The 27,659-nt window shown below is 39.9% G+C and overlaps 4 protein-coding genes across 7 annotated transcripts in view; 3 read left to right on the top strand and 1 right to left on the bottom strand.

Annotated features, from left to right (window-relative positions):
* cap2 (cyclase associated actin cytoskeleton regulatory protein 2) overlaps positions 1-9,929 on the top strand; it is a 29,666-nt gene extending 19,737 nt beyond the window's left edge. Inside the window, exons 6-13 of the mRNA XM_050033914.1 lie at positions 1,039-1,124; positions 1,218-1,323; positions 5,985-6,162; positions 7,233-7,396; positions 7,490-7,613; positions 7,704-7,786; positions 8,438-8,578; positions 8,695-9,929. Coding sequence (XP_049889871.1) covers positions 1,039-1,124; positions 1,218-1,323; positions 5,985-6,162; positions 7,233-7,396; positions 7,490-7,613; positions 7,704-7,786; positions 8,438-8,578; positions 8,695-8,778 — 966 coding nt within the window. The 3' untranslated portion in view covers positions 8,779-9,929. The remainder of the gene's footprint in view (positions 1-1,038; positions 1,125-1,217; positions 1,324-5,984; positions 6,163-7,232; positions 7,397-7,489; positions 7,614-7,703; positions 7,787-8,437; positions 8,579-8,694) is intronic.
* A 136-nt stretch (positions 9,930-10,065) lies between these two features.
* On the bottom strand, positions 10,066-12,641 carry LOC126383428 (uncharacterized). 2 transcript variants are annotated; one of them, XM_050033916.1, is made up of 4 exons: positions 12,507-12,641; positions 12,078-12,205; positions 11,398-11,554; positions 10,066-11,233 (listed from the first exon to the last, which is right to left on the bottom strand). In XM_050033916.1, exons 2-4 carry the CDS (start codon positions 12,168-12,170, stop codon positions 10,152-10,154), a joined length of 1,332 nt encoding a protein of 443 aa, XP_049889873.1. In that variant the 5' UTR covers positions 12,171-12,205; positions 12,507-12,641; the 3' UTR covers positions 10,066-10,151. The 2 variants fall into 2 exon arrangements, with proteins under 2 accessions (XP_049889873.1, XP_049889874.1); XM_050033917.1 differs by having other exon boundaries at positions 12,078-12,191.
* Positions 12,642-12,831: 190 nt separating this feature from the next.
* vps28 (VPS28 subunit of ESCRT-I) lies at positions 12,832-19,061 on the top strand. Its single transcript, XM_050033932.1, has 10 exons — positions 12,832-12,891; positions 13,955-14,018; positions 14,137-14,165; positions 14,455-14,492; positions 14,579-14,668; positions 14,769-14,874; positions 15,020-15,121; positions 15,492-15,545; positions 15,626-15,717; positions 17,909-19,061. The coding sequence occupies exons 2-10, from the start codon at positions 13,979-13,981 to the stop codon at positions 18,027-18,029; spliced, it is 672 nt and encodes a 223-aa protein (XP_049889889.1). The 5' UTR covers positions 12,832-12,891; positions 13,955-13,978; the 3' UTR covers positions 18,030-19,061.
* Positions 19,062-21,047: 1,986 nt separating this feature from the next.
* Positions 21,048-27,659, top strand: part of mapk15 (mitogen-activated protein kinase 15) — a 10,855-nt gene continuing 4,243 nt past the window's right edge. The window contains exons 1-9 of one of the 3 annotated variants that reach the window (XM_050033908.1): positions 21,048-21,289; positions 21,482-21,593; positions 23,307-23,405; positions 24,208-24,237; positions 25,230-25,320; positions 25,769-25,899; positions 26,442-26,605; positions 26,767-26,906; positions 26,997-27,054. In XM_050033908.1, the coding sequence (XP_049889865.1) occupies positions 21,288-21,289; positions 21,482-21,593; positions 23,307-23,405; positions 24,208-24,237; positions 25,230-25,320; positions 25,769-25,899; positions 26,442-26,605; positions 26,767-26,906; positions 26,997-27,054 (827 nt within the window). In that variant the 5' untranslated portion in view covers positions 21,048-21,287. Of the gene's footprint in view, positions 21,594-23,306; positions 23,406-24,207; positions 24,238-25,229; positions 25,321-25,768; positions 25,900-26,441; positions 26,606-26,766; positions 26,907-26,996; positions 27,055-27,659 lie in introns of all 3 variants that reach the window. The other 2 variants (XM_050033910.1, XM_050033909.1) reach the window with 2 other exon arrangements.

Genomic DNA, 27,659 nt, shown 5'->3' with positions numbered 1-27,659 from the left:
ATAAACAGCTGAGCTCTGTTTACAGGCTACGCTGTCAGTCAGTGTGCGGGCTGGAGATTGGTGGAGCAGAGGGGGGAGGGGGTGCCCGCTAGGCATCGTAAACGAGAATGTGTGTATGGAGTGTGTGTGTTAGGCCAGAAGAGTCGGAGTTTGGGACGGGGTCTTTTACCCCCTGGAGTGTTACCGGAGTTTTTGGAGCGCTCAAATAAACTGGCCTTTTTCCCGAACGCTCCTCTGGTCTCCTGAGCGAGTGAGCCCTGCAATCTAGAATTTGACCACTGATGTCACTGTTTTCAACGGTTTTCAACCCATTTTATACAGTGGCCCTTTAAGGTTTAGCTCGGATTTACCAACATCACACAATAACACTACCGATGGAGGCAGTGGTAGACCAGTAGCTCCCGTGTTCAGCAAGGTAAAACAACAGTTTTTGTCATTGGAGTCTGGCCATGAAGAGAGCATGAAAAAGTTTCACTTTCAGTTCCCTGCCAGTTTTGGGGGGCAGCCTATGGCTTCAATTCATCAAGAATTTCCTCAGTTTTTGGATTGTTTGTTCACCGTGGAGGCCCAAGTGTTCTTAATGAAGTCAACATAACATGGGGTGAGTAGCTGATATACAAATGATCATTTTGGGGGCTAAGTATAGGTAAGTATAATATACACAGCCTACCATATTTACATACAGTATTTGCCCCTTTATCTGTCCTCTCATTGGTTTCTGTTTCCCGTCAGACCATCTCTTCTTCTTAGGGATGAATATCATGTAGATAAGATCAAAGCTTTTCCACTTTAGCACTCAAAGAAAAGTCTCTGGAGCTGACTCTGGTCAGTGTAAGGTGCTGTCAGGAGGGCACTTTTCCACACAGGTCTTATCAAACATGTTCAAGTACACAGTGTCACCCAGGGCTCTTCTTGCTTTTTACTCTCAAATGAAGACAAATGTGCTGATAGTCAGATAATTCTTAAAGGTCTGTAGAAGATAGTTTCAACCTCACAGTGCTGCTTCTGTGTTTTCTAATGAGCTTTCATGTCTCTCAGAGTCAGAAGCCGGGTCCGTACGTGAAGGAGATGAATGATGCTGCCACCTTCTACACCAACAGAGTGCTGAAGGACTACAAGGAAACGTAAGTCCTCACATCCTCTATCCTTCATTTCCTCCTCACTGTTTTCATCTGACCATCATTTCTTTGTCTCACCAACCTCCTCTTTTCTCCCAGTGATAAACGTCATGTAGATTGGGTGCGTTCCTACCTGTCAATCTGGACCGAGGTGCAGTCCTTCATCAAACAGCACCACACTACAGGACTTGTGTGGCGCAAGAGTGTGAGTACATCTTCCCTGAAAGTAAACAATACATTTGGCTGAACACAATAACATACTCCTGTAACAACTTGTTTATTATCTTAGCTGTGTTTTCATTTAGTTTCCATTCGCAGGCTGTGATATTTTTATATCAGAGCTCAAATTAACTGCTGCTGTTTGCGTACACTTCCATTTTTAGTTATGGAGCAGCCGGTTACATAAACCACTGCAGAGAGCATGAATGAATGAATGAGCTTCTCCCCAGTAGCTGCGCCCTGCGGTTCTCCATAGAGCTCCAAAAACCTCTGTCACTCCCACACACACTTCTGTTTATGGATGTCTCTTGTGGGACTCCTCTGCGCTCACACTCAGTAGATCCCAGAGATTATGATGGCCCGAAACCAAATCCTTCCACACACACTTGACCTTTTATTGTTAGCTAGATGGGTTTCTCATCTCTATTGACTCGGGGAAAGCTGCGTTTTGTGGTGCGTTTCATTTGAACAGGGGGGTCGGAATTACCAAGTTCCCAGACGGAAATTTCAACTAGAACTCAGACTCAGAAAATTGGACAAGCCTCACCAACCTGACCTCAAAATCCACAATGGCTGCTCTGTGCATTAACAGTAGTGAAAGCTGTAGTTATTATCACTTATGTCTTCTTTGTGTCTCATTAAATCAGTCGCACACACAGTGCTGTCCAACTCTTATTTGTGGACATGTTGCTATTGTGTTTGTATGCACAAAAAAGTGTTACGCACCGTTATTTGATGTTGCTAACAATGACCTGCCTCGCTAACGTCTTGGTTTTCTGACTTGTACTGGAACAACAACTCAAGGTTCAAGGTTCAAGGTTCAGGTCATTGTTATTCAAACATTTAAAAAAACATGAGGGAATGAAATTCATTACCCAGGTCCAGCAGCGTACAGAATAAATAAGATTTAAGATAGACCTATTATAAATAATTAAATAACCTGAAAGCCTGTCATAAATACAACACATAGTTCATTCCCAGCGTCAACCTCTGACTTCTGAGATAAATGAAACATTGCATTGGCACCTAATACACTCACAAAAACCCTTTTCAGAAATTTTTTAATAGTTATATAGTTTATTATTCTGGTAAACAAGCTTATTTGCCTTTATTATGCCGCCGCACCAGCTATTGCCGTGGCTGAAAGCATTATATTTTTGGGTTGTCTGTCTGTCTGTCCTAAATACAGACGATTCTTGTGAACGCAACATCTGAAGAACACCTTGAGTGATTTTTTTTTTTTTTTTTCCAAATTTGGCACAAATATTTATTTGGATACAAATGTGGTGGTCAAAGGTCAAGGTCACTGTGACCTTGCATCAGTCTTATTCTCGTGAACACGATAACTCAATAAGGCCTTGAAGGTAATTCCTCAAATTTGGTACAAATGTCCACATGGTCTCAAGAATGAACCAATTAGAATTTTTCAAAGGTCACTGTGACCGCACAAAACACGTCTTTTGCCGTACCTCAAGAATTGATGCGCTATTTATGACAAAACTTTACACAAATGTCTAATAGGATAAAATAATGAAGTGATGACATTTTATGTCCAAGGGGTCAAAGGTCAACTGTTCACTGTGACATCATAATGTTCTGCAAAAACACTTTTCTGGCCATTACTCAGTGTCATAACTCAGGAACAGAAGGGGAGACATTTGGTTGGATACTGAATTGGTGACACTAATCTTGGGTGTCCAACTTGTAACTGCGCTGATTGTATAGATCTTCTGTGCTTCCGGGGGGAAGATGTGTGTGAAGCATCCATGTTTTTACAGACATGGATGTAAACTGTAAGAGAAGGTTAACTCATTCACAAAGGCATATAATGGTAATTCTAGTTTTATACTTTTATATTATTTTGTTGTTGCTGAGAGTAAAAATGAGACCACTTTCATATCTGTATGGTAAATGTGAAGCCGCTACAACCAGGAGACAGTTAGCGTAGCCTAGCATAAAGACTGAAAACAGAGGGAAACAGCTAGCATGGCTCTATCTAAAGAATCTGTCTAGCAGCTCCCCTAATACTCACTAATTATTATATTTTTGTAAATCTCATTTAGTTTTAGTTTTGCAGGGGTTATATGCTGGAATATTTCTTGGCCACGAGCAGTGACTTCCTGAAACTGTGGTAATGTTAGGTGTAATAGGTTTGTGTGCTAAGCTAAATTATGCTAACTGGCCACTGGCTTCATATTTACCACACAGACACAAAAGTAGAATTAATATACTCATTTAACCCTAGACAGGAGCAAAATTAAATAAAAGCCTGTAAGGGTATTTCCCAAAAAGTTTAACTGTTCCTTTAATGTCATGGTTAGGTTAAAACCTTTGGCGAAGCTAATGCTCAGCAGCTGTGCATGCATGTGTGTTTTCTCCACACAGAAACTTGAGAGCTCGCAGTGGCTGTGCGTGTGTGTCAGCTGTCGTCCCTGCTGTCAGGCGACAGAGCAGAAGATTGTGTGAGGGACACAGTGTGTGTGCGTACAAGGACGGGGGGTGTGTGGTACTAACAGGTGGTCCTCAGGGTTTACTTGAATGGAGGTTTTCTTCACAGAAGAACCCCGACAAAGAGTCTGTGTACACACGCAGCCTGCGCCGTAACCTAAACTGCAGGGCTGGTCCCGCTTTTACGTAGCCGTCATCTGCTGCTCAGATAGAGGTTTAGTGACACGCTTATACTTTAAACATGCTCAGGCTGACATATGGAGGTGGCTTTACACACACACAAACACACACACTGTCACACTATCACACTATCACACTAGTTCCTATAGCCCAGATCAAGCTCATGTCATATAAACATGCCTGAAATTAAAAACAAGGAGCAAATTGCCTCAATAATCAAGATTATTCTTATCAAAAGCCTAGTTTTTAACAATTTGTGTCACAAAAAGTTGTTTAAACAGTCGTCTGTGGGAAAATTTTTGACCAAAAAGTAATTACCACAATCTAAAACAGGGTTGCAGACAATTATTTTCTCAATTTATTGTTAGTTGTCTGATCTATAAAATGTCAGAAAACAATGGAAATGGCCATCAAAACTTCACAAATCCAAAGTTGAAGCTTTCAAGTGGCTTTTCAAACAGTCAAAAACCCAAAAATATTCAGTTCATAGTCGCATAACAGAAAGAAAAGAAACAAATTCTCACATTTTACAGCTCAAACCAGTGAACTTTTGGCATTTAACCCTTTGAAACCAAAGCAAATTGGCTTGATTTTATTTATCAGAAACATAGAAATAAGGCAATGAAAAATTCATGAAATGGCCAGAACATTGGCAAGGTATTAAAAGGTTTTAGGAAGTAAATTTAGTAACCAAGAAATTACTTAGAAAATTAGCAAAAAGTCAAAAAACCCATAAAAATATAAACTACCAGACAAAGATTGCTAAAAATGAATTAAATTTCCTGTAACATAATTTAAACGCAATTTTAAATATATATTTAGAACTTGACATTTCCCTTCTTTTATGATAATTTTCAAATAACACTTTTCTTATAATGCTCATTGTCTTTTCCCCCACGTTTTCTATAGAAATCAAACCCATTTTTTAGGTTTTGATGTTTAAATGCTTGCGAAAAGCACCTTAACGCAGCACAAGAAAACAGATTCTGATCCAGGTTTAAAAGGGTTAAAAAATTATTCATTGACTATCAAAAAAAGTTGTGTGTGGGTTTTCTGTAAATCGATTAACTCCTAAAAATAAAAAATAAAAAAGGGACAGAAATACTCTCTTCTTCTCTTCTTTGCTTCAGACCAACATGTTTGTGTACACCCATAAACACACAAACACACACACAAGCAGGCATGAACACAAAGAAGTAGTCAGACAGTTTTACAGCCATGAACACACACACGCTGGTTCTAATCCGGTGGTATGCGCTGAGCTGTTTAGTGTAACAGGTCAGCATTGTTCAGCAATGATATTCACGACACATGTGCCTCGTGTCAGAGGTCAAGTAGTCTCAGCTGTACTCGGACGCGCGTAAAGTGACAGTTGAACCGCTGTGGTAGGTGTGTGTGTCTGTCTCTGGCAGCTGTGCAAGGTCGTCAGAGTGTGTGTGTGTGTGTGTGTCTGCTTCTCCTCACTGTAGTAGTCGATAGATGGCTGTGCACTTTTAGTGTACACAGCCCATCAGTTAGCCCAATCACAGACTCGTATTGCTCAGCCAAACATTCTTCACAGCCACAGAATTCCCAAAGTTTCCAAAGTGATCAAACATGTCAGGTTGAATTTTTCAGAAACAGGTATAAAATTATGCGCAAAATCTCGAGAATATTTCTATTTGTTCAATTTGTGCAGTTTTGGGTTTGAATTTTTCACCCATGTAAACATCATATAGCTTCAACAGAGAGCTGGAACAACCTGACACAGACTGTGGCACTGACAGAGACAGTAACAACTTTAAAGCTGCTTAAAGGTAAATTAAAGTGCTTCCCCGTCATCAATATCTCCTGGCCCTGAATCTGACATGAATTCTTACCACCAAGCTTTAAGATATTCCTTGTGCAATACTCCCCCTGCAGGAGAGACATGTTACTACACCTGTCATCACCTGGCACAGCTGCGTTTGTTCTCATGAAAATCTCACAAAGCCTAAATGCAACGTCGTTATCTAACATTTGACTTTCTCCACCCTCCAGGGCCCCATTGCTCCTGCTTCTCTGTTCGACCCCCCCAGTGCTCCCTCCTGTCCTCCTCCACCTCCACCTCCTCCCCCCGGCCCACCTCCAGTCTTCACTGATGATGACTCTCAGCCTCAGGCGGCACAGCACTCAGCGTTATTTGCCCAGCTCAACCAGGGAATGGACATCACTAAAGGTGCGTCGAAGAAAGGTTATACGATATCGTATCGTGGGGCTTTAATCACACAAATAGGTGTTTACACTCACAGTTAAACATGCTGGGTATTTTTAAGGGTCACGGAAAAATGTCTCAGACTAAATGTATTAAAATGTAATTGTTTTTAGGCAGATAACTACATACATTTAATTAGCCCATAATGTAAGAAGCAATGTACAGAAAATTTAGTGGAACAAAGTTTGATCGGCTAGTTGAACATTTCTCAGGTAGTGCAGAGAGAATTAAAAGGACCAGTATGTAGGATTTGGTGGCATCTAGTGGTCCCCCCTCCCCCTCTCCCTTTCTTTATTTTTAAGCAAGGTATTTTTATCGATAATTCAATAAGGTGCACGAAGCGTCAACAAACAAACATAGAACCAACAAGGACAGAAATCCTCCCCGCCCACCCAGAAACAGAGAAAGCCAGACCAGTGAAAGGAAATAAAAGACAAAAATGAAAAATAAATAAATGAATAATTTTAAAACTATATATACATAAATATAAAAAAGAAAAAGTTATTTTAAAAAAAAACATTAAAAAATAAAATTCAATTAGAAGTTTAAAAAAATAATTTTAAAAAACCCAATGATGTCACATAAGTAGGGGAGTATAACATGTTTCATTACAATTTTTCAGCTTCCATATTTGCAACAAAAGTTAAAAATGGTTGCCAGGTGGCAAAGAAGCATGCAGTCACCTCTCCCTTTCTAATTATGTAGTCGAACCTACAGTGGCTTTTACTTCAATGTAAAAACACGCTAGGCCTCAGCTAGACCCAGTGGTTGGTTTGTCCTTTCTGGGCTACTATAGAAACATGGCGGGCTCTGTAGAAGAGGACCCTCTCCCTATGTAGCTATGAGAGGCTCATTCTAAGCTAATGAAAGCACAGCTATTCTTATTTTCAGGTAATTATACACTAATGAAAACATAATTATTTAAATTATATTCCATTTCTGCTGATAGATGCTTTAAGATTTAGCTTGGCTAAAATCCTTGCTACATCCCTGGATGCTCATAAATAATTTTTCCTCATATTTTCCATCCATAGGTCTGAAGCATGTGTCAGATGAGAAGAAGACCCATAAGAACCCTAATTTGCGTTCACAAGCGACACCGACAAAAACAAAGTCCTCAGGGACTGTGAGCTCACCCAAGGCAGCTGTCCAGAAAAGACCCCCTCTGCTGGAGCTGGAGGGGAAGAAATGGAGGGTGGTACGTGAAACGTTTGCTTTCTGTTTGGAAGATAGATTGTATTTTATAAGGTGGTAGGTCATGTTGACTGAATCTGATGCCTCGTTGCTGCAGGAGAACTTTGAGCAGAAACACGACCTGATCATTGAGGAGACGGAGCTGAAACAAGTGGTCTATGTCTTCGGCTGCAACAACTCCACAGTGCAGATTAAGGGCAAAATTAACTCCATCATCATCGGTGAGCGGCCTGATGAGCAGAATTTAAAACTTGTGATTAAGGTTTTAATTTCTGATGATGACCATGTGTATGTGTGTTGACTCTCTCCAGACAACTGCAAGAAGCTGGGTTTGGTTTTTGAGAACGTGGTTGGGATTGTGGAGATAATCAACTCCAAGGCCATTCAGCTACAGGTGAGACAAATATTTAGGTCGTAGGTGTGAATGTGAGTGTGAATGGTTGTCTGTCGCTATATGTCAGCCCTGTGATAGTCTGGGGACCTCTCCAGGGTGTACCCTGCCTCTCACCTAATGTCAGATGGGATAGGCTCCAGCACACCTGCGGCATCTAACAGGATAAGCGGTTACGGAAAATGAATGAATGGTTATTTTGAGATACTAAGTCATTTTGAGAAAGCTCCTTTTGAGAAACTGCGTCATTATTCTGAGATAAGTAAGTCATTATTTGAAGAAGTAATTTTTTAGTTTCTTATCATTTTTGATATGTAGTCATTTTGACAAGTTATTTATTTTAAGAAATGAAGTCATTATTTTGAGATACTAAGTCATTATTTTAATAAATCATTGTCGGCAACAGGCTTCCATATTAACTGGCTCTCATGGCTACCATTTTATATTGTAATATTGGTACTGGTCATAATGCAGGGTTTTTTACTGACTTTTTTTTTTCCCCACTTATTTTTTACTGACTTCCTCAGCTTCGAATGTTTTCACCAGCTGTTACATTGTTATTTAGGTGTTGGTATTTTTTTTTAGGGTTTTTTTCTTTTTAATAACAGTGCAAATTGTGCCACACATCAATGATTGCAAGATGTCTTTCTGCAGGTGTTGGGAACAGTTCCCACCATTTCCATCAACACAACTGAGGGTTGCCAGGTCTACCTGAGCAAGGACTCCCTTAACTGTGACATCGTCAGTGCCAAGAGCTCTGAGATGAACATCCTGGTACCACAAGATGACGACTATGTGAGTGGCTGCTGGTTTCTGCATGTGTTAACCCAGCGTATTCCTGAATGTGATACGTGTGCAGTTCTTGTTTCACAGTTGTATTTACAGCAGTTATCTTCTTGGTTGTTCCACAGAGGGAGTTTCCAGTACCGGAGCAGTTCAAGACTGTTTGGGACGGCTCCAAACTGGTGACAGAGCCCACTGAGATGGCAGGCTGATTGATGCTTCGCTGTCATCACCACCAGCACTCCAATCATCATCATCATCAATTTTTTTTAACAATTTCTCTATTTGAGATATAAAAGAGATTACTGCAACAGATTAACTTTTGTGATTTCATGTCTCCAGCACTTTGAAACTGAACCACTGAGTAGGTTGATTATCCCTCTCTACACAACAGAATTAAAGGACATCTCAGGTTTAAGTCCCACACACACAATTTAATTACCTTATCTTACATTTCTGTGCCATAGCAACAAAGGCATCCATGTAAGAATATGTAACTGTTGAAATATAAGCATTTATATTTCAACATTAGTATGACTGTACCCTAAATTCACTGTATGAGCATTTAAGTACGATTTAGACCACAGCAGTAACACATTACCTTACAGAAAAGGCTAATTACGTGACATGCACATTACGACATCCAGTGGCCAAGCAGATAAAAATAACTTGGAGTTAAGTGTAGAATTATTTGGTCTATTTTCTATCTAGTGAAGTGTATCTTAGTTACCTCTTTAAAAGGTAGTCATGTAGTACTTTTGCACGTAGTGAAGTTTGCGTAGCACTGCTCACTATATTAACGCCAGATGTTACAGTCTTGCAAGCGCACAATACTGTATATGAAGTATAATCAATCAGCTATGGTCGTGTCCAGATGGTAAACCCAGAGTCGCAAAAAACTCCTGCAAGATTTCATATTCCATGTGTTCATTTTAGCCCAAATCATGACCCATGACAGTGTTTTTGAGCCTCAAGCTAACCAGACCTTAACCACAGTGATTTCACACCATCAAACAGCTAGACAAAGGAGTTTTGCAATCCTAGGTTTGCATCTCGCCACGACCCACATGGATGTAACAATGTTTGGTGTCTTGCAGGAGACAATACATCAACATCAATCTCTGAATATATAGAAATCAAGCTACACGCACTGCACCTGTGCACCATTAAATACTGACAGAGGTAGTAACTTCCACACTTGAGCACTTCCTAGTCTCCATATTACTTTGTACTAAGATGTAGCACATAGCACCAGCATAAGAGAAGATAGTGTACACCACTAATGCTTTTAAAAACTTTTAATTTACATGAAAACAGTTTGATGTAATTGTGTATCATTTTTCAAATAAAACCAAAACCCTCAGTTCTTGCTTGTTTGTGTTATTGCAAAAGAGAGTTGCACCAAGACAGTTGAGCATCAAAGAGAACAAAGCAAGAAAATAAAGTGTGGTATCACAAACACAAGCAAACTGCAACGTGGAAACCTGAGAAAGACTGAGACCTCTGGGGAAATACAAAAGATCTACAAACAAAGAAATATAAGAAGACACTGTGTCACAGAAAAAAGGAGTTACAGAGGCTCTTTTCAGTGTCTGATCACCGTATTTCCCTGCGAGTCTTGAGTAAAGAGCATCTCATCTTCCTCGTCCTCCTCCACAAGAGATTTGTAAGCACTTGTTCTCACCACCCCAGTACATATGTTACTCTGATCTTTGAGTGGACTCCTGGTTTGCAGACCTCTGTGCGCTATCACCCTGAAGCCTTCAGAGTCCTGGGTGAACAACATGGCCAGACTCTCCTCATCATCATCAACCTCTCTGCATGACAGCTGTGCTGCTAGTTTTTTTAGAGGAGAGCTGCTCGGTTTGGTCCACTTGTACCGTGAGTCAAGGCTCTCCTCTTTGTCGGCCTTTTTACACAGCTGCACTGGAATACGTTTTCGAGGTGATGTAGTTTTTTGCTGTGTCCATTTCTGATTTGAAAGAGGCTCAATGTGAGAGAGTGTTGGGTGCTTACTTGGGGACTTAGAAGACAAAAATATGCTGTTTTCTTTCTCAATATCTGTCTGAGAAGAATTAAAGTGTTTAAAGGATTTTTGTGTCGAGGTTCTACCTTTCACGTCCATCTGAATACCAAAAGCGTAATCACTTTGTAGACCGTTGAAGAAACTCGGCTCAGAGTCGATAAAGTTCTTTTTTGTGGTGTTTTTCTGGTTAGTCGGGTAAAATTCCTCTTCAGAATATTGGCTATAGCTGAGTAGTGGGTCCTGACTCCACGCCTGAGGAAGAGGTTGACTGTCACCTTGCAATACAGAGGTTGCAATGAGCCTCCTCTTACTCTGTGGTGGGTTTATCTCCTCCAACTCCTCGTGCTCTTCTTGTTCAGATTCACAGTACATGTCTTGAGAAGGTGTCTGGCTTGCTGCCTGCTCCTCCTGCCACACTGCTGCTTCAGGCTCAGTCACATTTTCTCTTTTCCACTCATGGTCCACACCAGACTCAGGGTTATACAAGTCAAACATTTCAAGATCAATTTCACGTCTTCGTTTAGTCCCCATTGCTACAGGTTTGGGTGCTGTTGTGGCACATGTGGATGAGGTAGATAATGATGGTGAGGGTTGCACAGGATCCATGTTTGGCACTTCAGAAGTAGACATCTTACTGAGAACTTTAGACAGAGGGTATAAAAAAGCATTATGTTAACACTAAAAGAAATCAACAAAGTCAACAGTCTACAGCAGCTTTATCAGCTTCCAACGGATTTAGTTGTAGATGATAATAATGTTAAAAAATGTCTTGACAACCTGATGGCAGAAAGTGTTTGCAACTTACCTCTGCGCTGAGGTGTGAAGAAGGTTGATATAGTGCTCTGTTTGGTCTTTGGCATCTCCATTTTTGTCTGAGTGAAGTTGAGTGCCACAGCCAAACTGTATCCGCCGCCTCCAGCGAAGGGATTCAGCAGTTTAGAAATGGGACGGGCAAGTCGTTTCTGAAATATTACATAGATTAGAATATGAACATACTACGACACTCAAGTGCAATAAGAGAATAAGAGACTACTGAGAAGCTGATGTTACTAAATAGTAGTCACACAAGTGGTAGTGTGTGGTATATAAATCTGCTGTGTACAAGTTCAGGCTGCACAATATCCAAAAATAAAATTGCGACATGAGTAGCAATTTACGTGGGAATAGTAATTTTTTCATTTTATTTTCACTGAAAATAAAAATAAGCATAATGGGGTCTGTGGCAAACGACCATGCCCCTTAACATCTGGAATATTATTCGTAGGCCAGGCATCTCTGTGGCACCACAATGCTTCATCATAATGATATGTGACACATTACCTTTATCAAAAAAATGGCAGCTTCTGTGATTTGGATATTGTACTTGGCCATTTTGATAATATTTCAATTAATTGTGCAGACCTAGTACAAGTGCCAATTTACTGCTCTGTTGAGGGGTAACCAAATAGCCATTTAGTCAGAAAATAAGCTAGTTTCCACAATTACCTGTTTAGCTTTTGCTTTCAGCTGCACAGTGTCCAGCCAAACATCACACTCTTCCTGAGCAGAGCTCTGCAGTGCTGGTTTGGAGCTTTTCATGGTGGAGAGTGAAGGTCAGATCTGCAATACAAGACCTGCAATTAAATAATAAAAATATGATTTGTAGGGTAAACTAGAAAAGTTGCAACAATTGTTTAATGTGTAGATATGTCCCACATCCATTTGTGTTGTTTAGAGTTATATGCAGCTTACTATTAGTGCATTCCCTGTTGATTTTCCTTGTTATTATCAAATTCATACCATAACTTTGCCATAAGTGTAGGTTACAAAACTAGTGTTGACTATCAGTTAGCCAACTTAGCTAACAGCTAACGTTAGTTGCATTAAAGACCCACAGCCTTTCTTAGGTTCTCCATATCATACAAATGAACTGACCTCATAAAATCGCACAGGGATGTTTTCAGCTGTCCTTTGCGCTTCTTTAAACGTATCTAAATCAGTTTACTATCTTTCTTTCTCAGATATTCGTCCTCCGTGTTTTGTGTTTGAGTCTGGCGCCTCGATGGTGAGCTGCCGTTGATGTCTGACTGAATGAAAATTATAAAATGTGGTCAAGCCTTACAGTCCAGTCTTCACTGAAACATTACATTTAAAACGTGAGATATAAATAACTCAAAAATAACTACGTTAGTTTGATATTCCAGTGTTAATCTTAAAATTGATTTATTTTTAGTAAGGCACCACGGACACCTGTTATTTTGACGTCCTCGGGTCCTGGCAGGAGGGTGTGTTTACGTTGACGTCACAGCAGTTTACGAGGGTGAGTAAAGTCTCTTTAATTTCGTTGATTTTCGTTGATTAAAACACAAATATTGAAAAAGGCTGCTGGCGTCTTACCTCTTAGCACACTAAAGGTCACGAATATAAATTTTAGTGTTCACAAACAGCTGTCTGTACGGCCCAGGTATGATAAACCTTAAAGGAAGTGCTTACGAGCTAGCCTCAAAAGCTAACTTCGAGCTAGCTAGTTCGGCTTTCTTCTGGTGTTTTCCTCTAATTCTCCGTGGAGCGGCAAGTTCTTCGAGTTAAACGACGCTTTTAAACTCAACATGGCAGCATTTCAAGCTTATATGTTGTTTAACTGCGGTAGCCAACCTGTACATATCGTAGTAATGATCTGAACAGCGAACAAAGTCTGCCTTGTCATAGATATGCCACAACAAATACATGGTGTTCATAATCAGTTCAACACTAATCGAGAATTACGATCAGTGGCATGTCACTCCTATAGCTAGACGCAAAAGGTTGTTATTGTTAAAATTTCTTATATGTCCTTTCTGAAAACTACAACATATAATATGAACATATGAACAATGTAGCCATTTATCCAAATGTTTTTAGTATGTCAGGGTTTAGCTCAGGAAATAGTTCAGCCGAGGAAATCAGGATCCACCTCTTTTTGCCTCAACAATAGCCACACTAATAAATATTAGTCTGTGCTGTTTTTCCTTAAAGAGACTGATGTTGTACTTGTTAGTGGAGGGTTTAAACCTCGTCTGAGGTAAAGTGTGTCAGAAATAAACCATACCACCCCAAACTAGAGTATCTCTTACCTGCTGCTTGACAGCTAGAAGTTGTATTAACAGTGTCTCCATCTAACAATGCTGTTCTTTGATCTTATTCACAATAAGTGCTAAAACTGTTAAGCCAGAAATGGTCTTTAATTCGTTTGAAAAATCCACTGAGGAGTGTTTCTGATGAATAGATCCAATTGTGAAAGAAACTTACACATAAATGGTGGTAAAGTGTTTTGCTGCTTTGCAGACCTGTTCAATGTGGTTGTTAGATTTAGTTCTTCTTTTTTCTTTTTTTTTTTCTTTCAGATCAATCTCTGATACATCAGCATCATGTTCCATGGGATACCAGTGACAGGAGGTGTGGGGGCAGGTAAGCCATTCAAATAAATGTAATGTCTACAGTTTAGGCACATTGTTCAGTCATCCTCCATTCAACAGCAAAGTACAATAAATGTCACTCAAAGCATGTAATTATTTTTCCCCCACAGCTCCGGCCAACAAGCCTGAGTTATATGAGGTAAATGTAACTATTTTATATGCCTTAAATAAAACTGTGAAAACAGGATTCTTAATCTGTATAAACATCAAAGAAAGCCAATCAGTAGTGGTGTTACAAGTATCTGATTTTTTTATTTTATTTTATTTATTTATTTTTTCAAATTGTTCCTGGAAGAAAACCAAACTTACCTTTTATGAATGTTACGTCTACAAGAAATGTTTAATGAAAACTAAAATGAAATAAAATAAAATAATATGTGATACTCAGCTTGTTAGCCAGGCCTTCACCACAAATCATGTGTTTTCAGGAGGTGAAATTATACAAGAATGCAAGAGAACGAGAGAAGTAAGTGTCTCATAGATTATCAAACTACCATCTTAATATGAACACGGAGTAACCCAGGGACTCACATTATTAACCTTGTTCTGAAGGTATGATAACATGGCAGAGTTGTTTGCTGTCGTCAAGACTCTTCAGGCCCTGGAGAAGGCTTACATCAAAGACTGTGTCACACCTAATGAGTGAGTTTTACTTGAGTTTATATTTTGTGTTTGAAAGACTGTCAAAAATGCCACCACAATTGTTTTGTTTTTATTAACCTGCAGGATTTGTCTGTTTCAGGTACACTGCTTCCTGTTCAAGACTGTTGGTTCAGTATAAGGCTGCTTTCAAACAGGTGCAGGGCTCTGACGTGGGCTCCATTGATGATTTCTGCAGGAAGTACAGAGTGAGTTCTCTTTTAGAGCACATATTATTTTATCACCTATTTTACTTTGTAAACATTTTCGCAAATGAGCCATGAAATTGTTCTATCATAGTTTTGCATTTAGAGTTTTTCTTGGTAACAATATTACTCGTCATTTGTTTCCTAGCTCGACTGTCCACTAGCGATGGAAAGGATCAAGGAGGATCGGCCAATCACCATCAAGGATGACAAGGGCAACCTGAACCGCTGCATTGCAGATATAGTTTCTGTACGTCCTCTCCATAATATTAAACAGTCAGGGCAAACTGCAGTCTTATCTTGGGCATGTGCCAGAATAAAAATTGTTGCAGTTGTATTTTTATAAAATGATTTAGTGTGTTCACTTCAAGCACTAAATGGCTAAAGTGGTTTCACTTAATTTGGCTCATCCTATGGTCAATCACTAAAGAATGTGAATGGATGTTGCCAGCTGTATCCACTGCCAACTTTTATCTCAGCTCATAAAGTCTGACAAACTGATAAAATCCGCGGAGAGACAGTGTGATACTGGACACTGTGTGCCCTGTTTGTGTTGCTGATGATAAATGAAATCCTTGGTGTAAATATGTTGAGCATTGTCTCATTGTTGTCACTTTCAGCTCTTCATTACTGTGATGGACAAGCTGAGACTGGAGATCAGGGCCATGGATGAGGTAAATTTAAGAAAGTGCAAAACTTAAATATCAGAGAGATTTAAGACAACAGCTTAACTTAATCTTTCCTGTTGGTCCAGATCCAGCCAGACCTGAGGGAACTGATGGAAACCATGAACAGAATGAGCAACATGCCTCCAGACTCAGAGGCTAAGGACAAAGTCAGCCTCTGGTTAGTTACACTGGGCCACCCAGTTTACTGTGTTCATAGTTTACTGTGTTACTGTGTTCTTTAACTGGCTGCCAGTTTAGTGCAACATATACTTGTTTGATGATTGTGTCCATAAGTTAAACTAATACTGCTTTTGCTGTTGAATACTCACTCAGTCCAGGCATGATCATTTGCAGCAGACTCTTAAGCCCCTTTCCACCAACATTTCCAGGAATTTATCTACCTGGGTAAAAGAATTGCTGGTAATCTGTGTGGTTTGCATTTCCACCACACCTCAAAGTTCTGGAAAATGTATTCAAATCAGGATGATGACGTAGATGATTCGGCGTGTGCCCTGTATTAAGCTCCGCCAGTTTGTTGGCTGGTAACATTGTTATGGATATATGCTGTAGTGCAGGGGTCTGCAACCTTTGCCATTAAAAGAGCCATTTTTGACCAAAAATAATTTGAAAAAATCTGTGTGGAGCCGCAAAACATGTTTGAGCCTTATAATCAAGGTAAATAGCCTATTAAGTCTAAATTAGCGTATACTTATGGTCTAAATAAGCATTTGTTAATATGTTTTACCACAAGGTGGACACTGTGCAGGGCACTATTAATAATTATCTGGTACTTAAATTTTGCAGAGCTGGCAGTGAGAGCAAACAAATCTGTCCACGCACTACTACATTCTCTATTTTATTCAATTTACTTTTTTGGATTTGGCATCCATAGCTAACCAGCCACTGCTATCGAGGTTCAGCAACATTTGGATTCATAGAATGAATTTCCATAGACTTCTTTTCTCAAAGGCTCAAGGAGCCACTGGACAGGGGCTAAAGAGCCACATGTGGCTCCGGAGCCACAGGTTGCCTACCCCTGCTGTAGTGTAACAAGTCAGACAAAATCTAGGTCTACAACTGTAGAACTGTACATGTCAGTGCTTCAACTTAATATAATCCTGCTACCCTTTTCCTTCTATATAACTCTCCAGTGTATTAAGTGGTAGTTGTGCTTAAATATACTGTTTTTATACCTGAGATGGATCTGAGGTTGGGAATTTGTTGAAATTTGTACTATTGATGGGTGAACCAATTCTTTTCACACTTTCATTTCCTTTGAACTTTTTGAGTTTGACACTTTTTGCAAAATATGGTGTCACTGTCTTAGTGACACTCGGTTTTAGTACATGCACATTTGACTGCTCGTGCTGCCAGCCCCACAAAACGTCTCTTCAATGCATTACCAGTCATGTTTAAGTTTACATTGATAAAGATAAAATATCGATTTTAATGCTTTGATTCAGCAGCCCACTTGTATGCAGGTAGGCTATGTAAGCTCACTACGACGTTACAGCAATGTCACTGACCAATGGGAAAGTAGCAGACATTCAGTTAACCCCACAGCCTTGTGCTGCATTCATGTGTTGCCGGAATAATCTGAAATATTAACTCCCAATTACATTTCTAACCTCATCCGTTTCCTTTGCTGTTCGTTATCATTAATGTGTCATTTAAATGCTCTGAGTAATAAAATACCACACATGTTCTTTGCAACATCCACGTCCACATTACAACTTAAAGCTTAGAAACACAGCAAAGTTGCAAGAACAACTGTCTGAGGAGTATGTGGACGCACTATTGGCCTTGGCTGTTAAAGGTCTTGACCCGAGTCAGAATGAATTTGTCCTCATTCGTTCATTCAGTGCCTTTGCTGCACTACAATAATAACAATGAGTGGGAAATATCAGGGATTTACAAGCGCACATACGATAGGCTGTCTCAGTACATACAAGGCACTTAAAAGAGTCGTTAAAAAGATGCATATGTTCATTTTGCCCGTCACTAAAACAGTGTGTTGATTATTTGGTCTTGTCATGAGTGGGTCATAAAGCAAAGTGTACAGTTTATTAAGTTAAAGCATCTTTGCAGTTAAGAAAAACAAAATTTATGGCTCGGGGACTGCAAGTAGACGCCAGTACCTACAATAGTATAAGATTATATTGACTATAGGTTAATTACTATGTCATTAATACCAATAGTAACTATATATTTGCGGGTATCTGTGTTTTTTTTTTTTTAATTCATAATGTTACTAATGGACCATGGATCTACATGGATCCCCAGTAGTGTTAACCTTATGCCAATCTGTCATAAGTCTTAGCAGTGTTGTTGTCTGTCATCTACATTTATCTTTAATCTTTCCTCCTCAGGTTGACCACCCTCAGCAGCATGTCAGCCTCAGATGAGCTGGACGATAATCAGGTGCGCCAGATGCTGTTTGATCTGGAGTCGGCCTACAACGCCTTCAACCGCTTCCTCCACTCCTCCTAAAACATCTGTCCTTCACTGTTTCATCTGTCTGATATTCTGACTCTAATACCTATTAAGTTAAAAAAAATGGAACACTCTACGTTATCCTTCTGGCTGTTGGTAGAGATTGGATTATACCTGGACAGGTTTTCTGTCTCATACACCCCCAGGTCTTTCCTGTCCTTTGTTTCCTGTTTCCTTTATTCATGTGGTGTACTATACAAACTTCACCGCCGTGTGTACTCCACTGTCTGGTACATCATGCTGCCTGCAGCCTCGCCCACCAGACTCCATTGGCCTCTTTTCGAGCCTAACTTGTGTGATAAACTCTTTAACATTGGCTGTTTATTCTGCCCTCTACAAAACAGTTTACTTCTAACTTTGTACTGTAAAATCAAAAAGGTCTAATTTTATACTTAAGTTTTGCAGAGCACCAACAAAGAAGCATGATACAGTTATATTGGACAAAGTCTGCACATGAAGAAAAGGTTACAACAGCCAAAGCCTTTGTATTATTGGGAAGATATGTATTTTTTCTTTTTGGTACCCTAATTCTATCCACTACTTGCCACTTGGGGGCAGCATTTCTTTTCCATACACCATGTTTGTTTTTCTATCACACAGAATGCAGAATCTTGCAATAGTTTTTGTCGCTGGAGTAAAAGACGCCGACACGCTGTCAGTAAATGGAAAATAAATGCAGCTGTTCGACTTCAAGATTAAACTGCACTTCAGATTAATCATTTTATTGAAACTATGGTGGAAGGAATTATTCGTGTACATTTTGTAGCCCTGTTTTCTGTTAACACACTTAATCCATATTTCCTGTAGAAGTGAGGGTTTGGCCACATGAAGTGGGTAAAAGTGAGGTGGACACGCCCCCTCCTTATTTTGCTTGCTAAATATGTTTCAGCCCTCGAACACCATAGGGAGAACATATTTATTAAGATTTATCATTTGTAAATAATAGTTTTGATTTTTATTAAATAAGAGCATGTAACACCTTTTTAGAAATAAAAATGAAAAATCTACCTCCAACTTCATTTGTGTCGTGTGTGAATCAGATCAAATGTGTTTTGTTGTTGCATTATCCAAAACCGTTGAACTTCTCATGTGACATGTTAGGAAATATAATAGAACAAGCAAGTGACAGGGTGTAAGGATATGTTACCGGCAAAATACAACTTGTTGCACTGTTTATTCTCTCAGAGAGTTATTAATTTTGACTCTAATTATTGTTTTGATTGCCTTTTGTATGCATTTGTGTTGGTGTTTTCTTTTCAGCTAAATTGTTTACTTGCTAAAGCAGCAGCCTTATGATTCATTTCCAGATTAACCTGTTTTGCTGCCTAAGGGCAAAATGTTTGCTAGTAGGCTTTATTTATCACCCATGCACACTCCCGCTGTGCTTATTCTATACAAGAGTTTGGAGAATACAGACATGTTCTAACCATTTTTTCTCTCTGAAGATTCCTACAACTGTATTGGTGTAAAATGAACAACTTTGGTTTAATGTAGTTTAAGTAAGAAGAGTTTTCTGATTTAAATGAGGAAATGTGGTCAAGAAATGAGTAAACAAGAAAAAGAATGACCCAAGATTCAATTCCAACTTTTGATTTTCAGTGTTCAATGCCTAGCCCTAACCATCCACAGCATTTGTGTGTTAATTATTAATTAAACTTTAGAGAGGAATATGCACCATATGAGTAAGAAATAAAAATAAGAAAGGTCATTACTGTCGTCTGATTTTCGCACAGTGCCCCTCCACAAGACATGGCCAGAGATAGGTAAGATACCTCATAAACACAAGACATGTTTTAATGACTTAAGGGGTGATTCTCTATCATATGTTCAATTAAAGGGTCCTGCAGTTAAGTTGAGGAACTTACTTAGAGTATTTAGATTTTTTTGTTGATGTTAAAATTAATGAGAGTCTAAGGTATTCAAGTTTTAGCCCCGGATCAGTCCCATAGACTGTATAAAAAAAAAATGGACATAATTACTGTGACATCACCTATTTGCTTCAAATTCAGCATTTCACCTGTCGCGATCAAGGTTTTTTTTAAGCCAGAACTGACCACATTTAGACAAATGGCTGTGCCTGTCACTCAAAGCTTGCCAGCCCTGCCCTTGATTGTGTGTAAGAGATATACTTGATTGTATTAATTGCGAGAGGAAATGTATATATGCACAGGCCGCATGCACAAACAGGATGTATACATGCATTAAACTGAGACATGTCAGAGCAAGGGAGCTGCCTTGGACAGATGCCCTAAGCAGTTGGGGATTTAGTACCTTGCTTCAGGGCACCTCGGCTGTGCCCAGGAGGAAAACTGACACTTCTGCTGCTACTAGTCCACAATCCATATTTGGTCTGAAGGGGGACTTGAACTGGTGACCCCCAAGTTCCCAGCCAAAGTCCCTATGGGATGAGCTACTGCCGCTCCAAAACTTAAAGCCTTATTGAGAGCAAAATCCTTTTTTGTACTGGGCTGTAAACATGTTTATTTCTGCTGTAAGCTTCTTTTAACTTGACATCCCCAGTTTGCATTTTAGGGTTTCTTTTATAAGGTTGTAGTCTCTAAGATGAACTTGAAATAGCTTTGAGTCTTTGGTAAAGGCCCACTTGCTTTACTCTTTATTGCTCTGCACAGTAAGTGACTTGTTTGTAAGCACATCACTTTTATTTTCCCAGGTCAATCATTTACTTTTAAGTTACATTTAATGTTAATGTGTTAGCAAGTGTTGATCACTGATAGAGGCCATAGTTGATAGAGCTAATGTTAATGGATAACGTAATAACATGGAGCATTTTGGTGGAAGCCATGATGAAAATGTGTACAATTGTGTGTATAAATAACGGGGGGCTTCTCATAATCCCAGCTCTTTGCCTCACCCATGATGTACAGCACTAATCTCCTTGACAACACCAGATGTCCATCGGTGACTTGTGTGAATGAGTGTATTCAGGAAGTGTTTGTGCTGCTGCCCCTTTAAGAACCAGGCAGCAGTGTACTCGTTGCCAGGACGACACGAAATGACAAAAGTCTAGGGCTCGTCAGTTAGCAGCAGCACCACCAGCAGCAGAGTGGGAGTATACAAACTCACAGAGAGGATTGACCATCACCTTGATAAATATCAACACACTGTGTACAGTTCAGGTTAAACAGAGCTTATTTCCAGTCACTAAATGGAGTTAAAGACGAACCTGGTGCCTGTCGGTCGACACTGACTCAAGAGGAAGTAACGCGACGTGGGACTACAAGTACAGAGGTTCGCATGTGGGTCGCTAATAACATACACAAAAACTACAGAGAGACTCGCCTGTTGGTTTCATGCTTTTTCACTGTGTGTTTTGGGAAATATGTTTGAAGCTGAAGCTCTGACGGAACTGACCCCACAAGTCAGTCATTGCTGCGAACAATTTTAACACCTGTTTTTCCGGGACATTGAAGGCCACTTATCTCTTTCAGGACTGAGCAAAGAAACGGAAAAATGAGCAAAATATATGGATCAACAAACGTGTCTGAGGTGGAGGAACACATTTCTCTGAAGTATGAAATTAAGAAGAGACTTGGGAAAGGGGTGAGTGAGCTAATTTACCCCAGGCTACAATTAACAACACCTTATTGCACCTTTGACATGGCTACACACTTGTTCATAGAACTGGAGTTACATCCATGTAACTGCTGTTTTGCAATAGTTTTTAAAGTTGCCAAACACTGTCAATGCGCATGCTTTCAGTTTGCAGCCTCTTATCAGTGTTTTGGCTCTTTACACCAGCCTCCATACCTGCACAAAGATGTTTACCACATCTTTAAGCCTCTCTGAACTCCAGCCTTAAGAGACATTCCTGAAATTATCCAGAATTAAGGCCCTGAGTGCAAACCAGTGTTGTAAGGGAGAGGTTTATTTACTTTGGCAGGACAAACTCTCTTTCCAAATCAGCTGATGTGTGAGGACACTTGTTCCCTTCAGAGTCCATAACCCTTTTGTTTTTCTCTCCGCTGGTACGGTTGCCACAGGACTAAAAACAGCCTGGTTTCTTTTTTCCATCGGCCGTCCACAGAGACGTACAAATTGCTGCTCTGCTTGCACTGGCCAGGTGGTAACTGCCACGTAGTCACGTCATATTGCCTAACTAACTAGGCATACCTGAGGCCTTTAGTGACTCAGGTTACACAGCCGTTGAATCTATTTACAGTTGGCCGGAGAGATAATGGCTCCCTGTGTTGTGATGCTCCAGGGAGCCAAACAATAGTGAGCAACACTGTGCTTATTAGCCTTAGAGAATCATAAAGTGCTTTAACAACAGCAAAACACTCCTAATTGTACTGAATAAACTGTGTTTTGTTCCCCTCGCAAATGTGCATCACTAACTCTTCTTTCTGGAGCCGGGCTTTGACAAAGACAACAGCCACCTGAGTCACCAGGGCTGCGTGAATCTGATCCACTGCCTCCGATAACAGTGCTGTTGCTCCTTCTGTCTGTACAATAACATGGGTTAGGGTTATGCCCTGCCTCACTGCTGCCTCTGTTATGCTTGACTTCACCGCCCTCATCAGCACCCTGACTCTTTCTTCACCATAGTCAGGACTGTAGCTGCAATAGAGGACACAGAGGTCATGTCCTCGCCCTCTCTTATAGGAAAATGGTGATAAGGAGTGCCGTTCACTTTTTTTTAATGATTAAAAGTTACACAGTGCATTTTTAAATAGCAAAAGAACTTAGTGTCCTTGAAGGAATACTTCACCTCCAGACATCTGCTTACAAAGTCTCACACACAAGCTAAAACGTTAGTATTGGAGTGTGGCTTTGAAGAGAGCGTAGATAAGTTTCACTTTCATTTCAGGTTTTCACAGTAAGGTTTCAGAGGAAATTATGAGGAGACTTGGATTATACTGCAAGAGTTGTGTGAGAGTTTTGCTGTTGTTTAGCAGGGTCCACAATCAATTAATAAATCAATATTTCTATAGAGGCATGTGAGAAGTGCAAAGTTTTCCTCATGAATTCAAGGTGACATAGCTCGAATAATTGATTTACAAATTGTAATTTTGTGGATGACGTGTTCTGTTAAAAATGACACCTTTTTTAGGCCAATAAAAAATACAACAGTTTTTAAATTGATCTGAAAAAATATATGAATGAGTTAAACATGTAAATTAAAAGACTTAAAATGAATAGATCAGGTGAGCATGGAGAATCATGACCTCAGCAAAAACTATATAAATGTTTATATGGAATATAAACCATGTCCTGCTTTGAGAAGAGGTGACTTAGTATGTTGTATCTCCCCAGGCTTATGGCATCGTATGGAAAGCGATTGACAGACAGACGGGCGAGGTTGTGGCTGTGAAGAAGATCTTTGACGCCTTCAGGAACAGGACAGATGCCCAGGTGGGTGCTTGCTGTGATCTAAGTGACAATGATGTAATACCATTATTGTAACCTAATACCTTTATTCATATCATACCTAATATATATAGATGGTTCACAGTGTTCATGGCATAAAGCCCCTCAAAGGTATACTTCAGCCACAAAATGACCAATTGGTAATCAGTTAGTCATGCTGTGTTACCTTGAATTTGTGAGGACAACTTTGTTTTTCTTGCATGCCTCCAGAGAAAATGACAAACATTGATTTATTGATTGACTGGGGATTACATTTAACAACAGTAAACTACATCAAAACATCAGTAATGTAATCCAAGTCTCATTTATCCAGTCGTATGCTCATTACATCCCAAACACATACATTTTCATTAAACCTTAGTATGTGAATCTGGCTTTTAAGAGAGCATGGATAAGTTTCACTTTCAGTTCAGTTTTAAACGGTAAGGTTTTAGTTGGAGTGCATGTGTTTTGGGAAGCACTGAACATACGACTGGATTAATGAGACATGGATTATTATAAGTGATCATTTTGTGGGTGATTTCCTTTAAAAATGAAGCAAATAAAACTTGCAACTGACTGTCAGCAGTTACATGTGATTTCAGGTTATTACCAATTTAGCTTCTTCTTTCCTATTCTAAAAATGGTCTCACAGTGGCTTCACAATTGGCTCCCCTCACCTGTGTCAATAGAAAGATGGGTTTGGCTAATGATTAAATAGAACAGGAGGCTTGTGTGTGCCCAGTTTACGGCCGAGATTATTGCTCGTAGAGTTCAGATCTAACTGTTATTTTCTTTCCTTTTGCAGCGGACATTCAGAGAAATCATGTTCCTCCAGGTAACGATAATAATTATGTATCAGTGAAATAAAGCAGAACTACTGTCATACTATTCAACTCAAAGATTAGTTATCCCAGCCACACTCTCTACATTTTGTTTCCATCTTTTCCCTCTTTGTTCAGCCTCTTTTTTAATTTACTGCAGAAAATACAACGACATTTCATGATATACAGTGATTGTTGTGTTTCAGGATGCTGTTCATCACTCTTTAGTCAGTGAACGAGCTCCATCACCAGTTTCACAAAAACATGCCCACAAATCAACAGAGAATTTCTCTTTATACAGCTTTTTATAAATGCTTTTACAAATTGCTGTATTTGTCAATAGTCTGCCCCTCCGACACTGCTCCAGTAGTTGCACCATGCCCTTCCCACTCTGGTGCAGCACTGTTTGTTTTTCCATTGCTGTTTCATCATAGTCCTTCGCTTTATAGTTTGAAACATGCAGAAAAAGCAGATTTTTCAGCTGTTCATTTTACCGTGTGAAAACATTTGAGCATGAACACCTCTGGTACGGCATGGTACAAATAGGACAGTGGCACAAGTCCTGCAGTTTAATACCTCTGTCATTATGTGAAATCACAATAAAACATCCAACATGGTAAAACCTTTTGTTTTCTAAATAGTGTTTTCATTCAACTTCAACTCTATTGTTACCATGAAGGAGACTGACAGTGAACAACAACACTGTACCTGCTTCAGGCTGATTCATATCCTTGTGACACACATTCCAGCTTCACTCTTAATCTGCTGACCTACATTCATGTGACCTTCAGCTGTGCCTCTGCCCCCTAATCAGCTGTCATCATCTTCCAGTGAAATTCCGGTGTTGTAGATATTATGGGGTTTAATTACAGTGACCGTTATGTAATCTCTGTTGAAACTTTCTCTGTTGTTTGCTCAACCTTTATGGCTGCCAGTTCAACACAGCCAAGATTTGTTTGTATGTGTGGTTTATTTTCCTAAAAACAAAACTCCTTTCTGTGTGCAGGAGTTTGGAGACCATCCCAACATCGTCAAACTTCTAAATGTCATCAGAGCGCAAAATGATAAAGATATTTACCTCATCTTTGAATATATGGGTGAGTGTCTGGAAGTTCATGTGCACAAACATGGCTGCAAGGAAAATAATTATAAATCAGTTTTGACACATAAGCATTGGGAGGAGTGAGGCTGCAGTGGTTGTTAGCAGTTTAGTTTGGCACTGAAAAGGCTGTGTGTGTATGTGTGTGAGGGTTTCTGCTTCCTTTGGCCGGCTGCACTGTCTTACTGCTGAGTCCACAGATTGGCCTCCCCCTCTCTGCACTATAATCCATGACTGTACACCAGCATCCAGTGCAGACCTTCACTGTTTCTCTCCAGCATTTCCCTTTGGTTGAAATCATTGTGTGTGTGATTATGGAGGAGCATGTGTTTAGCAACTCTACGCCAAAATCACAAATAACTGACGATGATTTAAAATCCAATCATTGCTAGATGTTACTGTAAAAGTTGTGCTGTCGTCAATTTTTGCTTCCTGCTTTCTACTAGACACCGACCTGCATGCAGTGATAAAGAAAGGCACCCTACTGAAGGACATCCACAAACGCTATGTCATGTACCAGCTCTTCAAAGCCATCAAATACCTGCATTCAGGAAACGTTATCCACAGAGACCAAAAGGTATGTCAGGTGGAGAGTATCACTCTAAAGTCATGAATTCATTTATTAATTTTAGAAGTAAGGGTGTCTCGATCCAATCTCAAGGATCGGTATCGAGGCCGATGAAGGCATTTTGATCGGGTTTGGCTATACTGACTTATACAGAGGATCCGATCCTTTGTTTCATGTCAGCTGTCACACAGGTGTTTTTACCTATGAAGTTTTCATGCAGACTAGCTAATTAACTAATCAATAAATTTTTTATGCTCTAATGTAAATGTAAGCCATTATGTCCAATTTACTGAGTTTAAGTAATCACATTCTAGAGCTCCTGCAGAAAATCTGCTGACATGGTTTCTCAAAACAGCCTCTGATCCTAGAGAGTAGAATTTCATCCCTCCTTCTCTCCTATTTGTCTGCTTTTCCACGTCTTCTCACTCCTAGTGTGATTTCTGTTTTCATACCTGGGTAAAGCTGTCCTGTTTGACCTCTCAGGAGATGAGTGAAAACCGAACCATTACAGTCCCTGTGAAGAATGTTTCTCTTGTCTGTGTTTCCCACAGCCATCCAACGTGCTGCTGGACACCGACTGTGTAGTCAAGCTGTGTGATTTTGGCTTGGCCAGATCGCTCAACCAGATTCAAGAGGACAGCGGGAATCCAGCACTGACGGAATACGTGGCAACCCGGTGGTACCGAGCTCCTGAGATCCTGCTGGGATCCGCGAGGTATCAGTAACTGTACCACAACCTCTTATGCTTCACAACAGTTGATTTAACAGTGATGAAGAAGGTAACATTGAAAAATATTCATTCAAGGGACAGAATACTTTTTTGGAAAATTAGTTATGAGTGTACCAGAGTGTAAGAGGAGTACATGTGATTCAAAGGTACACTAAAGGTGTGGACACGTGGAGCCTCGGCTGCATCCTGGGAGAGATGCTGCTGGGAAAAGCCCTGTTCCCTGGGACATCCACCATCAACCAAATAGAAAAGATCATGAGTGCCATACCACACCCGAGCCCAGAAGGTAATTAAAGAACTCACACTTTATTTTTAGCAATGGACAGCGTTCATCACTATCTATTTATTGATTTAATTCAGTGCATTTAATTTTCAGATATTCTCGCAATCAAGTCTGAGTATGGATCCTCCGTCATTCAGAGAATGTTACTGAAGTAAGACAATCTTTTGTGTTATGTATGTTGTGAAAATCCTACTGTGCACAGAACATGTTAACAATAGAGAGGTTCTTGCACCTTTTGCATTTCACTAGGTAAACTCATATGGATTACTTTATTTGTGCACAGTTGTTGATGGTGCTCGGCCTCTCTCTGACCTTGTCACCCCTGGGACAGAGCTAGTTTTGGGAGTGACAATAACACATTTCCTCTCTTCCACTGGGGAGACTGTTAGCAGAGCTTGCAAGTGGAGGTGGGGCTGATTACACCCTCCAAGAGCAGTGATTATTGCAGAGATGCAATGATGCAGCAGTGACAAAGCAAAATCATAAGTTAAGCAATGCCAGCTTTAAAGGTTCTTTATACAACATTCAGGTCATTAATATGACAGGAAACCACATTTACTATAGACATAGTGGAATAATGGTGTCCTGAGCGGAGAATGAAGTCACACTCCCTCTGTGTGTGCTGTAATCTGAGCTTCTCTGTTGTTTGTTGTAGAAGATGGTCCAGTGGTGCATGCATATTAGTGCATGTGGGTCCCTGTGTGTGTGTGTGTGTGTGTGTGTGTGTGTGTGTGTGTGTGTGTGTGTGTGTGTGTG

Source organism: Epinephelus moara, chromosome 22 (genome assembly GCF_006386435.1).
Source record: "Epinephelus moara isolate mb chromosome 22, YSFRI_EMoa_1.0, whole genome shotgun sequence".
In the NCBI taxonomy this organism is placed as follows: domain Eukaryota; kingdom Metazoa; phylum Chordata; class Actinopteri; order Perciformes; family Serranidae; genus Epinephelus; species Epinephelus moara.
Note: the sequence above shows the minus strand (reverse complement) of the source record. Positions and strands in the feature narration are given on the sequence as shown.

Coding starts and splice junctions, on each gene's coding strand:
- vps28 (XM_050033932.1), top strand. CDS start 13,979: ATGTTCCATGGGATACCAGTGACAGGAGGTGTGGGGGCAG. Junction 14,875..15,019: donor ATTTCTGCAGGAAGTACAGA/GTGAGTTCTCTT, acceptor TTTGTTTCCTAG/CTCGACTGTCCACTAGCGAT. Junction 15,122..15,491: donor GCATTGCAGATATAGTTTCT/GTACGTCCTCTC, acceptor TGTCACTTTCAG/CTCTTCATTACTGTGATGGA.
- LOC126383428 (XM_050033916.1), bottom strand. CDS start 12,170: ATGAAAAGCTCCAAACCAGCACTGCAGAGCTCTGCTCAGGAAGAGTGT. Junction 11,555..12,077: donor TGAAAGCAAAAGCTAAACAG/GTAATTGTGGAA, acceptor GTAATATTTCAG/AAACGACTTGCCCGTCCCAT. Junction 11,234..11,397: donor CTTCACACCTCAGCGCAGAG/GTAAGTTGCAAA, acceptor CTCTGTCTAAAG/TTCTCAGTAAGATGTCTACT.